The sequence below is a fragment of the Uloborus diversus genome, chromosome 9 (genome assembly GCF_026930045.1).
Source record: "Uloborus diversus isolate 005 chromosome 9, Udiv.v.3.1, whole genome shotgun sequence".
NCBI classification, from domain to species: Eukaryota; Metazoa; Arthropoda; class Arachnida; order Araneae; family Uloboridae; genus Uloborus; species Uloborus diversus.
In genome coordinates this window covers 102,811,644-102,827,123 of record NC_072739.1, presented here as the reverse complement: position 1 = coordinate 102,827,123, position 15,480 = coordinate 102,811,644, and the positions used below count along the sequence as shown (strand labels likewise).

Below are 15,480 nucleotides of genomic sequence, written 5' to 3'. Positions count from 1 at the left end.
ACATGAAAAATGTGTAGATTTTCTTGTGAGAGGGGCACTAAATTTTTCCAGGGCCTGGGCATCACTTTGGCTTGATCGCGCCCTCGATAAAAAAAAAACAAGTTCAATTTTACTTCTTTGTTGGAGAGATTTCCCCCACTTGAAGCATTTTTGATTGGTAAAACATGGCGCCTTTTTGACTCTGGCGCCGCCGTGCATCGTACGACCTCGCACATAGGGACGACGCGGCCCTGACTATGGACTCCGGTGAGGGTGGACACCCAAAACCACCCCTTAACTGCTTTAGTGATGATCAGTGCTGTCTTCGGGGTCCCATCCATCTGATTTAACTATAAATAGTGGTAGGTACGTAGGGAGGGACCTGGAGTGGAAAATAAAAAGTGCCATAGTGAAGCGAATATAACCCACACGACTGGTTATTGTATTTCCTTTTTCTAGCTAAAGTTCGTGGATAACTTCGTAATAAATAGTATTGATAATTTTTCATGAATATTTATCACGCATTTAAAACTTGTATGCATAAATTTTCGTAATCATCAAATGCTTCTGCATTTCCTCTGCACCACGTCCAAAGCAAATCATTTAAAATACAATGCGGAAAAACAATTTCTTCAGACGAGGCTTGAATTTGCCAACGGTCAATTTTCGTCTGACGTAAATCGTTCCATTGCCATTTGTGGTTTTACGATTCGCTGATCAAGGGAAGCGCTGCGCAAGGAAAAAGTGAATGTTGCCGTGCGAAAAGTTCGAGATTTTTCACTGTAACCGTTAAAGTGAGCACTACGTTGTTTAAAATCATCACCAATCTTGAACTTATACTTTCAGATGAACGTGTCTAAAATTTTTAATTCGATTGGTTCAACGGATAGGCCAATGGAGCTTCGCACAGGGTGTCCAGCGAAGGACTGCTTGATTTCAAAATAAAATATCTCGAAACAAAGGACGATATTGGAATAAAATAAACGGTATGTTTAATGTGAAACCCATAAAAATAATGCACAGAAACTTGGAAATTAGTAACAAAAATCGCCAACAGATGGCGCTGCACGCAACTCCCCATTAGAGATCCTGTATACGTATTTAGAATGGGGAATAGTTCCCATTGCAATAGAAGTCTCCATTGATAGTGCTGCGAAGGGGGTTAGGCGTTTCAGCAGTAGTTTAGCCTCTCAGAAGTACTACTTTTATTTACGCTAGAAATAATCGTCAACCTTTTCGCAGCACTATGTATGGGGACTTCTATTGCAATAGAGACTTGTGTGCAGCGCCACCTGTTGGAAATTTTCGTTACTAATTTCCAAATTTCTGCACATGATTTTTATGGGTTTCACAAACATACCGTTTATTTTTTCCCACTATCATCCTTTGTTTTCGAGTTATTCAGTTTTGAAATCGAGGATTCTTCCGCTTGGAAGTTACTTTTGGACTTTGGAAGTTACTTTTGGACCAACCTGTACGTATATTTATATGCTAGGAATGGCAATGTGGAATCAAAAGAATGACTCTGGGGTATAATCCCCAATTATCTCACTGCTACCCCCACATGTTCAGGATATTATAGCAGTTCCTCTCCCGGATAGAAAATTCTAGTGAAGCAAGTTCAGCTTTGTTTATTTATTCTAACTACGAAAATTTTTCAAAACCAAAATTAGTATTAACTAATGTGGTCGTTTCCGAAATTTTAAAAGTTTTTTCTGAAACAGCAAGCTTAAAAACAAAGAGGTTTCGTCATTTTACAAATAATTTGAGAAAGTTTGATATTTTTAACAATTATTTTAATCGGTGTGCAGATTCAATTTCAATTTTTACGCTTCTGCACATGACGTCACAAGTGATGAATGAAATGCCATTAGCTCAGAGCGCAATATTTAATATGCTTCTTTACTCTCATGTGGTGGTAATGATATGGTTGATAGCAATCGTAGAGCGCAATATTCAATTTGCTTCTGAATTACCATAATCTGAAAACGCGGTAGACAGCAAGCGTGAGCGAGCATTCAGCGCATCAGTGGAGTAACGCGCCAAAATTCATCACTTGTCACCACGCATAAAGACCACGCATTTTTTGAAAAATCTGACATTTAAAAACATTAATTAAAAATTATGCGTTTTTAAAATAAAAGTTTTTTCTCGCTCCACGTTATTTATTTATTGTATTTACTCTTTCTATCAACTTCAGTGCCTAAAAGCAGTACTTTTGACTGATGGAAACAACCTCATTAAAAACTTTTCAAATAATGAGGGTTTTTTTTTCTACGAAAAAGATAAGATACAAAACAAAATGTCACAACTGCTTTATTTTAATTGCAAAAGCAGCGGAAAGTTTTACAGTTCGCTCTTGACGATGTGAGCCGCAGCTTTAATCCCAGCAAAGTTCTCTTCGGCAGTTGGGATAATGTATCTGTTGGAGAGCATGAACCCTTGTCTGCCCGTATCTCTTAACTCCAGGGCAAAACTGTATTTGACTTTGGCATCGTCGTAGACCCAATCGATGGAAGAACCTGCTGCCGGATCTGAAATGAAAGAGACATATTGATAGATATACAGAGGCACGGGAAGAAGAGGCAGAGTGGAACCTTTCTCAAGTTTTTGTTCTACAACTGAGCTAACCGTGGTCTCAATGTCCTCTAAGTGAAACGATACCTCTGGGGGTGATAGCACCAGATAGCTATTAGCTCCTGGACTAGTTCTAAATTCTCATTAACTGTTCGATCCGATGATGGTGCTGCCATCTATCGGTATATAAAACGACATAAATACAGTTGTAGTCAGTTGTGACTCTGAATAGGAATAGGAATAGGAACTGAGCTAACAAACTGGTGAGGCACAGGGCGGATCCAGAAATGCTTCAAGGAGGGGACGGTCGATGTTATAACTTACCTTTTACTCGGTCTCTGATTACAATTCCATTGTGGGGGAAGGGGTGACATAGCATTTTTATCAAAAACAACTAAAATATAGAGATTTAGCCTAGGAGGTCCCCAAACCTGTTCCTTTCCTTTTCTGCTGGAGCAGGGCCGCAGAGAGCCATGGCAGGCCTCCTGCCAGTTATGTCACCGGGCCCCTCCCGCCCCCCCCCCCCAAAAAAAAGAAAAACAAAAGAAAAAAAGAAAAGAAAAGGTGGAAAAGAAGAAAAAAAAGGGGGGGGGGGACAAAAGGGAAAAAGTAGTGAAAAAAGATAAAAATCAAAACTGCTTACTAGAAAACAATTAACTCTATTTTAAGTGCCATAAGAGTAAATATCAAAAGAGTAAATTTTGCTTTATCTTTACGTTTTCTTTTATTCGGAGTTTTTTCCCCGCCTTTTTCTTTCTTCTTTTTTCTTTCTTTTTTCTTTAATTTTCTTTGCTTTTTTTGCTTCAGTGTCGCCGGGCCCCTAGTCTGCGATTAGGCTGACATGACCTCTCGTCGAGTCCCGCTGGAAGAGGTATTCTAAAACTAAGTTTTAAACTTCAAGTTCTTTATAATTCCTTGGAATGTTTCGAAACTCCCTCCTCCTAACCCCATCGAAAATCGTCTAAAATTACGCTTTTTGAAACTTAAATTTCAAAAACTTGCAGGAGGAAAGTCACTGGACCCATTATTTCCCTTAACACAACCTGAGATGTCCTTTAAAGACTTAAATTTTACAGAAAGTGCGAGGAAAGACCTCCAAACGCCTTTTCCTAACATCCCCAAATATCATCTAATCTGTCATGCCTTTTTGAAACTTCAGTTCTAAAAAGTTAGCGTGAGGGAGATTTGGACCCCATTCGTATCCTTAACGTTATCAAAAATCGGGAATCATCAAAAATCCCAGGTGCACTTGTGTGTTGGAACTTCAATTCGAAAAAATTGCCGGTTCACGGTCCCTCAAGGGAGGGACGACTGCCCCCGTCGCCCCTCCCTTGTGTCCGTCCACTGTTCGACAAAAAAAAAAAAAAGAAAGAAAAAGTGCTTTTGACACCAGTTCTGCTGATTCTTATGTAAAATAAAGCCCTGAATCCTTTATACAGGATTCTTCTCCCGCAAAACCATCGCCGCCTGCGGCTACAATGGGCCAATGTGCATTGGAGCTGCCGTGCTGATTGGCAGCAGGTCGTCTTTTCTGACGAATCCCGCTTCAATTTGTGGCACCATGATGGCCGAATTCGTGTCAGGCGCTCTGCCGGGGAAACGGCACATTCTGGATTGCTTTATCGAACGCCACAGTGGACGAACACCCGGAGTTATGCGTGTTTGGTGCCATAGTATATCATGGACGATCACAATTGCTACGAATTGTGGGCAATTTGAACAGTACCTGATACATAAACGAAGTTTTACAGCCCCATGCTATTACTTTCCTGCAAGGAATTCCAGGGGCTGTATTCCAACAGGATAATGCCCGTCCACATGTCGCCAGGAGTGTGAAATCCTACCTTGATTCGCAGAAGGTACAACTTCTTCCTTGGCCTGCATATGCCCCCGATATGTCACCGATTGAACATCTGTGGGATTTCGTTGGGCGGCGTCTCGCTCGTGATCCTCGTCCTGTTGCTTCGATAGACGAACTTTGGTTGCGCATACAAACGATATGGAATACTCTTCCGCAGGCAGATATTCAAACTTTGTTTCACTCCATGCCCAGCTCGTGTAGCAGCGCTTATTGCGGCGCGTGGTGGCCACACAAAATACTAATTTCTATCTCTTTTTATTGTTTGTTTGGTTTGCAAATGTAATCAATTATTTGTACTATTACTACTCAACTCCATATTAAATTTCATTCGCTTGCCTGGGGATATCCAAACAGGATTTAGCTGACGATCCTTTAAGAGTGTCCCTGTTTAGGAAAAAAACTCCCTTTACCCAATAGATGGCGCAAAATGTTGTATCCTGGTTGTGACGAAAGCATCATGCTCGTAGTACGTTTTAACCGCAAACTAGTTTTCCAACTGACAAGATTTCGCGACATCCAGAAAAGGGGACCTCGGAACCGGAATTTGTGTGGAAGGGGAGATATTGTTCTTCAGAGGAGTCAGTGAGGGATGTCTTTCATTGTTCGAAACACACCCCTCAAGTGCCTTCAGGCATTGACAGCGCGACGGAATCGGAAAAGCAAACAAAACCGCTGCAGAGAAATGAGATGAGAGCATTTTTACTTCGATTTGAAGTTTTGATCAGAAATGATTTCGTTATACCAAGGGTTCACCTTTTTAACCGCGGAAACTTCGGTAAATTTATCGCAACATAATTTAGAAATGTCTTCTTTTTGGCTATTAAATCTACTAATAAAAATTGTCAATCTAATGTAATTTTTTTTTTTTTTGAAATATTAATCTTTTGAAGCTTTGTTTCCTTCATGCTGTATTTATGGAAATTGCTAAATAGTAATAGAAAAGACTGGGAAGTTTGTTAAATCAGACTTGGACAGTTTAAAAGAAAATTGTCTTTGAAAGGTCGCATTTTTTTAATCTTTACGAGGAATTTTACCTTTTATTCTTGACAAAGGTCCACAAAAATTACCATGGATTTACAGAGAAAACTTGGTGCCATGAGCGCCCATATGCAAATATGTAAGGGGGGGGGGAGCTCAGAAATTTTAACCATGGTTTAGCAGGATATTTTCCTCATGGAGGCAGATTTTAGGACAGATTAGTCATTAAAATTTGACATTTTTAATTATTTATTCAGTAATGGCTGCAGAAATATTTTTATATTTTTGCAAAGAAAAAAGTACTAAAAGCAACGAAGTTCTAATTTCCAAGGGGGGCTCGAGCCCCCCTTTCCCCCCTATATGGGCTCCCTTGCTTGGTACGAATCTTTTAAAATTTTGAAGAAGAAAACATAGCTTTTTACGACATTTAACAGGACGCAGTCGTGCAAAGAGGGGGAGGATCAGCTCCCCCCCCCCCCCGCCGAGATCGATCTTAGTTTTCGCCTAACTTGAAAGTGGATCAGTATTTCGTTTCGGTTGCCTATCGATGATAGAGTTTTTCTTTATTGCAAGGGTAGTGATGGGGCAGGTCACAATTTATGACGATATTGGGCTTCAGAAACTGAGAGATTTTTCTCTCTTGGTAACGTGCAGGGCCGACGAGAGCCCTGGTCTGCCAAGCCGGAAACGGGGGGAGGAGCGTGCTGGGAATCGATTAGGAAAAGTGTCATGTGTGCTGGGTCTTAGCTCTCGCCGACGTGACAAATTAATGCTTAGTTACAAAATTCAAACTCCTAAAATTTTACATTTTTTGATCCCTTGAATTTTACCTATAGGTTTATCGAGCTAAGTCATGGTACTACTGAAAATATTACGTGTCAACTTTTCAAAATAAAACAAAGCATTATGAAATGAGTAGTCAACAGAGAATGCTTTTTATATTGGGCAGTTAAATGTACAAAGCATCAAAATAATGATAGTCGACTGTCTACTAGCACATTGGTGCAAATATTTTTGATAGGGTTAGTTTTCAGTGAATGAAATAACTTCAAAATCAGAAAGCGGCAAACTAGTAATGGGGTCGTTTCCCATCAATCAAAAGCACACTGTTCTCCCGATTATCCGTGCTAATTAATGCACGGGTGTACACGTATAATCGAAAAACACGGATAATCCGAATGTGACCAAGCACGCAGAAAAGTGTATTTGGAGACTATAAGTAAAGTACACGGTGGTCCATAAAATACTTCGGGTTTAATTACGATGCTCTAATAATACAAAAAGTAATACATGAGTACTAGTTTTGAAATATGTATTAAAATTAGGCATAATTTTTAGCTTTAATTAATTTAAAATTTTTAAATTTGAATATTTGGCTTCACGGATAATCCGCAAACCGGATAATCCGACACGGATAATCGGGAGTACAATGTACTACTTTTAGTCACTGAAGTTGATAGAATGAGCGAAAACAAAAAAAGAAGTTATGCAAAGAAAATCTTTAATGTTCAAAAATGATTAATTTTAAATTAATTCTTTAAAATGTCCGATTTTTCAATCAAGCCGTGACGTCACAAGTGACGAACTTTGCCGCGCTGAATGCTTACGCTTGCTGTCTACTGCGTTTCTAGCTTGTGATAATTCAGAAGCGAATTAAATATTGCGCTCGATGCTTGCTATCAACCATATCGTCGCCAACACATGTGAGTAAACGGAAGTAATACCAACAAATCCCGAAAACTACCAGAACCGTTTTTAAGGGGGGGGGGGCGGAGTTCATAGGATGCTTGTTTTAATGCACGTTGTTCTTTACACATTCATCTGATATAGTAAAAAGTTTCATTGCAATCCGGCGATTAGATTTTTTTAGTCGCTGTTTCCAAAGAGTCAAGTTTAGCATGTTTTTCTACTAGAACAGCCTTAACGGTGTTGGATACTTTGAGGTTCCACGATGTACAGGATCTGGGCTAGCACTGCTGGCTAACGGGTGCGTGCAACAACAACAGCAAAAAAAGAATGAAACATTTTTGAACCAAAGACACATCTGCTCCTTCTTGCCTCGATGCACGTGTCAGCAATTCCTGCGGATATTCCTGCACTTAGACGTTTTTTATGCGATTTTCCGTTTCTAAATGCACAGACGTTTCTAGTCACTAATAGTACAGTGCAATTAGACATAAACCTAAACATCCAAAGTAAAAGATTTAGGTCAACTCCAAATTGTTGTACACTGTCCACATATTGTTTGGCAAAAAGTTACACCGTTTTCAGCGTCGGGTTTTGGAGGGAGGGGGGGGGGGGGGGTTTATCATTTTTTTGGAAATATTTAAAAAATATGGCGTTTAGCACAAAAAGAGCAATATACAAAATAATCTACACTGAATTACGAATAAAATGTTCCTAAGCATTATTTTATTATGTGAACGGTTCCAGAGTTACGGTGGGTGTAAAAGTAGGAAATTTTCACATTTTAAAGATTTTTTTGGAAAATGAAATTCGAACTACTACGTAAACAGAAATAACTAAACAATTTTATTAAAGAGTAATATTATACAATCGTATTCTAGTCTAAAAGAAACTACGAGGTACCACATGGGGTTAGAAACGTAGAAATACAAGGAACGGGAACCGGTTTTCTGTAATTTGCGTGAACTGTGATAAAGCACTTGAAGTTAGACTATTAGCTTTAAAAAAGATTGAGAACAAAACATTCAGAGATAAACTTGAAAAGAAAGTTAGCTGTTCAGTCTCTAGCCTCTATTGTCAAGTCTATGGCAATTAACAACACCACTGTATGAGTGAACCCTAATACCAGGGGTGTTTTTGATCCGAAATTTCAGAAATTACCGAAAATTTTGGGTTAACAACACATTTTAAAACTGAAAAATTATTTTAAAAAATAAAAAAAACTTTTAAAATAATTTTTATCACTGATTTAAATGATTTTTGTATGCATATTTGAAGAGTTTTTACTGGGGAGGGGGAAGGATCGAGCTTCCTCATAGTTTCAGAAAATTTCACATTGCCTTCAGAAAATTTTACTTGAGTCCACGTGCCCCTGCCTAATACTCTCTCACATCGGACGGTGTGCACTGTAAGAAAATATGAGAGAGTCTAAGAAATACTGTCGAACCCGCTTAAATGAATAGCCATTTTGCCACGAAAAAATATTTTAATAAGCGAATATTTCAAAAACCGGGATAAAAATAACACATTACTTTGGTTTGGTACATTGAAAATGTATTATATTAAGCGAGATATTCTTCTAACCGATATTCTAATAAGCGGGCTCGACTGTATTTTGATTTGAATTATGTGCATATCCTCCATCCTTGTTCGACGAATCTCGCTTGATAAGGATGGGGAGCGAATCTTCAATGGTGTCTGTTTTGGTTCCAGATTCAAATGAATCATCGGTCACCCCAGATTTAGAAAAAGTGTCCTACATCATTGATGAAGATCACCTTCTTCATCGTGTTTTCTGACGTTTCCCAGCTACCTTCAGACAGATTTGCAAGCAATACATAAATTAAGTAATTGCTTATTATAGGCCAGCAACTTGTTTTTGATGAATACGAGCAAAGAACCACAAAAATGAAGAACAATTACGGAGATCACGTTCTAGCACTAACATTGAAATCAAAGTTGAAGACTCAATCGATGCAACTATCAACCAAAGTGAATTTCTAGCTAACACTAAGAACAAAATGGGCCTTATTTCTCTCCTGACAATGTACTTGCAAAGAGACGGTTGCACAGATCATCAAGCATCGGGTGATGCTGACTTATTAACAGTTTTAACAGCGATTGATAAAGCAAAGAATGGAGTTGAAGCTTTTGTGATCGGTGATGACATGGACTTACTATTCTTGTTGAATGTTCACACACCATCAGAAAGCAAAATGAAAATGGTGGTACAGTCATAGAAAAAAAAACGAAACACTTTTAATTATTCAGCCATTATACATGCTAGAAAGAAAAGAAAGGTGTCATCCAACTTGTTTTAAAGTCTTCTTCAAAACTACGTAGGTTAAATTTTGATAAGGGACCATATACAAAGAAGGATGAACACCAACTCTTGTTTTTCACATGGGAACCCCCATTTTTTGCTACATAATTATGTTTAGACAGCAAAATTCAGCCAGGGTGCGAAATTTCACTGCATTCCGTGCAGTAGAACAGGAGTTATTAACAAAAAACGTTTTAGGGACCGGTACTATATTGAAAACGCTTCTTTCAAGGTCACGGCTTATCAAGTAACGGAATGTTAAAAAAAAAATAGAATACTTTCATTTAATTTGAATTTTGACATCCTGAATTCAAATTATGTTTTTCGCAATCACGAGTGTGTGTATGTAGGCGTGTGTGTTTGTGTATGGGGGGTATGTGTGTTTGTGTGTATGTGTATGTGTGTGTAGGCATATGTGTTTGTGTCTGTGTGCAGGCATGAATGTGTGGGTAGTTGTGTGTATGTGTAGGTGTCTGTATGTGTATGTATATGTGTAGGTGTATGTGTGTGTATGTGTGTGTGTGTATGTGTGTGTGTGTATGTGTTTGTGTGTGTGTGTGTGTATGTGTGTGTAGTTGTGTATGTATGCGCGTGTGTGTAGGAAAGGAATGCAACCAGGAGACGGCTTTCGCTATAGGAACAGCATCGTGAGGGGTGATGGTACGGAGGGTGGCGGTGGGAAAATAAAATGATAGGACGCGAAAAACAATTCATGATTTTTTTAAGTTCTCTTTTTTCCGTAATTCGATACTTTTCGGCCGATAATGTTGCGCCACAAAGCGATTTATGGTCGCAAACTTTTTTATTTTTTGAAGAAAGGTTAAAATATTTACTGATTTTTGTCTGTCTGGATTAACCTAAGAAAGACGGATGGGGTTTAGCTGCTCCATCGTATATATCGTTGCTTAATAAATCGAGTAATGACAAATTGAAAGTAATGGAACTTTTTGCTTTTTCTAATATGAGCCTATTGGATTGCTTATATAATCATTCAGCAAATTAGCCTCATAGAAATGAAAATATCCAACTTATACCTAGAATCATGATGTGAATATGTTTAATAAATGTATTGCACCTATGTTACAGGTTTATTTTCGAATGAATAGAAAGTCTTTGATGTAAAATGGAATTGCGCGTTTTTAATTTCGCAAAACATTGAAAGAAGTTTCAGTCATCGCATACAAAAATATAAAAAATGTACCGCACAACGTGGGAAGACGCAGCATTAAATGATTGGAGACTCGAGCGAAGAAAGATTCATTTATTCCGTGAAAATTTGCTCTAAAATACATAAAATGAACCGAAGTAATAATCCAAAAAATAAAACAGAAACAGGAGAATATAATACCCGTTAGTGAGCAAACCGTTCATACTTGAACTTCATTTGGGAAAAATTTGGTTATTTGAATTTACACAGTGGACAAACACTGTCATTGTTCTAGCGGCTTTTTTGTAATCAAAAAACGAGAATTTGTTTCAAATCCAAATTTGATGCGGAAGATCATAATGCGTGGTATTATTAAAAAAACATAACACAATTGGCGATTTTAATTAAACATGTAAGGGCTTTTAAAAGCAATTTAGGAAAAGAATTTCCCAATGCTGTTTCTAGCAACGAGATTCGAGATGGTCCAACCCGTAATTTAAAGAGACAAAGCTGTTTTAGCTTAAACCAAGGTGAACCAAAATCAGACGTCTTGTCATTTCTCTGGTTTTGTAACATTGCACTAGCAAACAAAGCTCAGCATTGTTTAATTTTGTATTGCGAACCACATACTTCCAAACGAACATTTTCTATAATACAGCATACCCGTCAGGCGATTTTATCGAGCCTTGGGTTACAATTCCGTTCTTGCTGTGGATTTGGCAGACTGGAATCGGAACCAACTCGTATTGGATGCAGGTCATTGAAGCTGAGAGCGCGAACAAACTGGTAGGTAAAGTAAATTTATCTGTTGTATATTTACGGCGTCTTACTAATGAGATAAATTTTCTTCATCCACCAGTTTGTAGGCACTCTCAGCTTCAATGACATGACATCTGCTTTATTGCTCGGTTAAGCCTAGTTCAGGGCTGTTATGCTCCTCATTCGGACCAAAGAGCCGCCTTCGAATGGGATAACCAAACCGCAATTTTATCGCAGTAAAGACGCGGGCCGCATTTGAAGCTGCTCTAAATGGCACGTTACTTGCTCAAAGTATAAGATCAGAAAGCAGAATTAGAATTCCAGTGTCATAAAGTTGGAGTAGATATTGGGTTCTGAAAAACATGTATTTCATAAGATAGGCATTCAGTAGTTGATAACAATTTATTATAATGCTCTTTTTCGATATTTTTCCATGTTATTCGAAAAAGAAGAAAATAATTTGAAATTTTATCTTTGTCTTGCGAGATTGATTTTAATGTCAAATCACGGACAATGACACAGAAAGTAAGTAGAAAAATAGTATTTAAATTATAATTAAGAATAGACAAAAACTCAACTTAATCTAACACCCAAATTAATGTTTTGTTAAATCTTTGACGAAGTCAAAAAAAAAAGTTCACAATTATCCACAACTATTACTTTTGTGCAGAATACGGGCTCAAAGCACGCGGCTCACTACTGCGACTGACATTTCCTCTCCTAGATCTTAACACATTGAAAATTATTCAAACACTTTACAAAAAAAAAAATAATAATAATAATTCCTAAAAACCAGCAAACTTATCTAAGAACAAATATTACCTATTGACCCATCTGGATACTGTTAAAGAGGAAATTTCATGCTGTCAGCTATTTTTCGAGTGCTTTTTCCCGATTTGGACAAGGCAAATTTAGCAAATTATCACCGTGAAGAGCCATTAATTCTACACTGCCTACTGTTACATGACTAGCAAGGCAATGAGGTTTTATTGTATGTTTCTATGAAAAAGTTGTGCATGTTAATTTTATTTTCTGAGTTATTGTTTTACAAAAGGCAATGGCTAAACGCAGAAAAAAAAAAAAAAACATAAGTATTTTTAGTGTGGATTTTAATTTAAAAAGTTCTATAAAATATTCTTTTACTGGACAATTAAATAGTGTTTCGCATTGTCTACACATTGACGTTTGAACGATATCCACAAAAAACTGACGATCGCAATATTTTGTTGTTCTTCTGCAAAGACAGCGAATACATTTATACATTTAAAAATTCATAGACGTAGCTCTAATGCAAAAAACCACGTTATAATTGGTTTGCTTATTTTGTTGAACATTTATTTTTCTTTTTTTACGAAGAAACTAACTTTCATAATTTCTGTTTTAAAAAAGTATACGGACCCCTAAAAAGGGAAAAAATGAATTTTTAAGCATAGCGCAAAAACTACTGAATATTTTTAGCTCAAATTTTGGATTCCCTCATAAAAGCTCTTCTAGATTGTTTCTCTGTTAAAATTTAATATGGTTTCAGATCATATTTTTTTCAAAAAATATTACAATAATTCATAAAAAAATTAAATTTACATTTTTGGTGTTGTAAATAATGTTTTTATAATTGGGTCGATTCATATTTTGATATAAAAAAGCAATCTTTGCTGTGCCTAATCTAGTTTTTTTGTTATGAGCAAAAATATCAAAATACGTTTTAACATTGCGAGAGGAATTTTTCAAAACTCGATTTTGAAGTAACGGCTGGATCGAATTCAACAAAATTTTGTATACAAAGTTAAAAAAAGATGCTGATCACAAATATGTGATAAAAAAAGGGGGGTTCTCATTGAAAAATTTGAAGTTGATGCTCGTTTTAATATGAAGTCGACCCCTTAACAACAATTTTTTAACATAATTATGTAGAACTTTTTATTCCTGAAACAATTAACACCTTACACGTGTCTCTAGTGTCAATAGTCTTTGAATACGATCGAGTGTTTCGTTTTTTTTTTCTATGACTGTACCAAAGAAAGGCAATAAGCAGAAGGTGTGCACTGTTTCGGATATTCAACGAAGCATTGGAGATATGGAGGGTGTACTCTTTGCAATTTACGCCTTCACAAGATGTGACAATGTACCATCTTTCTACAAGAAGGGAAACATTTCACCGTATAGGAAAGTGTAAGCCAACAACGCTCGGTACGAAGCTTCTAAGTCTTTAACGATTCCACAGCTGACTCCAGTGCAGTGGCTGACGCAGGAAAGTATTAATTTCTATCTTGCGATGTTTGGAGCAAAGAATACTGAAGATCTAGATAGCTTTCGCTACCAGTGTTACTTGCAGGCTATTGCAAAGCAGCCCATACATTCAGTGTTCAAGTTGGCTTACCCCCACTTCAGCAGCAACCAGGCAGCATTCACATAAAACCTACCACCAGGTTCAGCAGCGGCTGGATGAGAAAAAGAATTTACCTCTAGTGGGGGTGGAAGAAGATTGGTGAATACCTGAGAGCAATTATAACAATGCGTTCTGCAGCTCCCTAAGAATTACTTTCCCTCATAGTGCGCGTTTACCAAGTCGAATGCTTCCGTAACTGCAAGTACAGAAGTAGTGGTCTAAACTGCTCAAGTATGTGCATTAATTGCTCAGGTCTAGGAAGTAATAACAGGGGCACTAATATTATAGACGAAGATCTAGAAGAGGATGGTGGTATGCTTGAAGAGTACTGAATACTGGTGGATAATTTATATCATTATATGTCGCATTCAACGTTCTACATTTTTATTAAATATTAGTATTGAACTCAGTTTACGAACGTCAAAAATATACAACAATAAAATATGGTTGCAATATACAGGCAAACATGCCTATTTTCTAAAGAAAAAACTTCAAAAGCTGCACATATGAAAATGTTATCATTAAAAATGATATAAGTATAAATTATAATTGTTATGAATTTTTATAATTTAAAAATCATCTGTGTTTAAAATATATTCATTTTTATTGCGGCATTGTCTAGGGAAAGTTTGTGTTTCTCCGTGCCGCAGATTTATATAGCCACGGTACATGGAATGCTTCTTTTCCCTTAAAAGTAGATATCCTTGAGTAGGTGGTGACGTTGTCGTTCTTTCAAGGGCTTATCACAAACATACCACCGGCCCTATAGATTGAAATTTGCTTTTACAAAACAACTCCTCATACAAAAAATTAGTTTTTTGAGTGATAATGAATATTTTTTCCGAAAAATCTTTAAAAAATACGAAAATTTTCTATTTTTCACCTGTCATAACTCTGCAACCGTTCACTTAACAAAATTATGTTTAGGACCATTTTGTTCGAAAATTTAGTGTTGATTATTTTGTATATTGCACTTTTCGCGCTAAACATCATAGTTTTTTTTTTTGAATATTTCGGAAAAACTGATAAAAACTACTAATTTACCAACTTCTTCCCCCCTCCCCCCAAAACCCGACGCTGAAAACGGTGTAACTTTTTACCAAACAATATGTGGACTCTATGGAACAATTTGGAGATGGAGGGAAACTTTTACTTTGGATGTTGAGGTTAGGCCTTTTTGTGGTCTATTTGCACCGTACTATAAGAGATGCACTTTTTTTTTACATGCGGAAAATTCAACATAATAACCACCGAGAAAAGGGTATGTTCAATTTAATGTTTTTTTATTTTGTTAACTTAAAATCCGGTAAACAAAATGTAGAATTGTCCTACCCTTTGTTACCAAATAGGTAATTCTTCACTCTCATGAAGAAATTTCATATTTTAAATAACTAACCAGGAAGTACCTAATTCATGGCACTGAATCACAAGATTTTTCTGGAAAGGTAGGTTTTTTCTCATCAGGTTGTTGTTAATAGGGGTAATTTTCTCTTTTTTGGAGGAGCTTTTGGTCTTAAGGGTTCTTTGTGATATTTGGGAAGGGGAGAATTGAAACATTGATATGGGGTCGGCACCCCTAATTCAGTAATACCCCTCCCCGAAAGTTCTGAATGGCCGACAAGTTTCTGTTTTAGACTTTGCACCCTAGTGACCCTTACACCAACCAATTTAACTGTTTTATCGGCAATTATTAGAGACCTACTTCAGGAGTTGAATAAACACTTTTGTTCTTGAAAAGCAATGTGAGAAATAACAAGGTATAATTGCATAAAATTGCAGATTAC

General features: G+C 37.1%; 1 protein-coding gene across 1 annotated transcript in view; it reads right to left on the bottom strand.

The window, feature by feature from the left end:
- Positions 1-2,289: 2,289 nt before the first annotated feature.
- The window catches only part of LOC129230654 (carboxypeptidase B-like), a 49,187-nt gene continuing 35,996 nt past the window's right edge, over positions 2,290-15,480 (bottom strand). Inside the window, exon 11 of the mRNA XM_054865070.1 lies at positions 2,290-2,513. Within this exon, the coding sequence (XP_054721045.1) occupies positions 2,326-2,513 (188 nt within the window). The 3' untranslated portion in view covers positions 2,290-2,325. The remainder of the gene's footprint in view (positions 2,514-15,480) is intronic.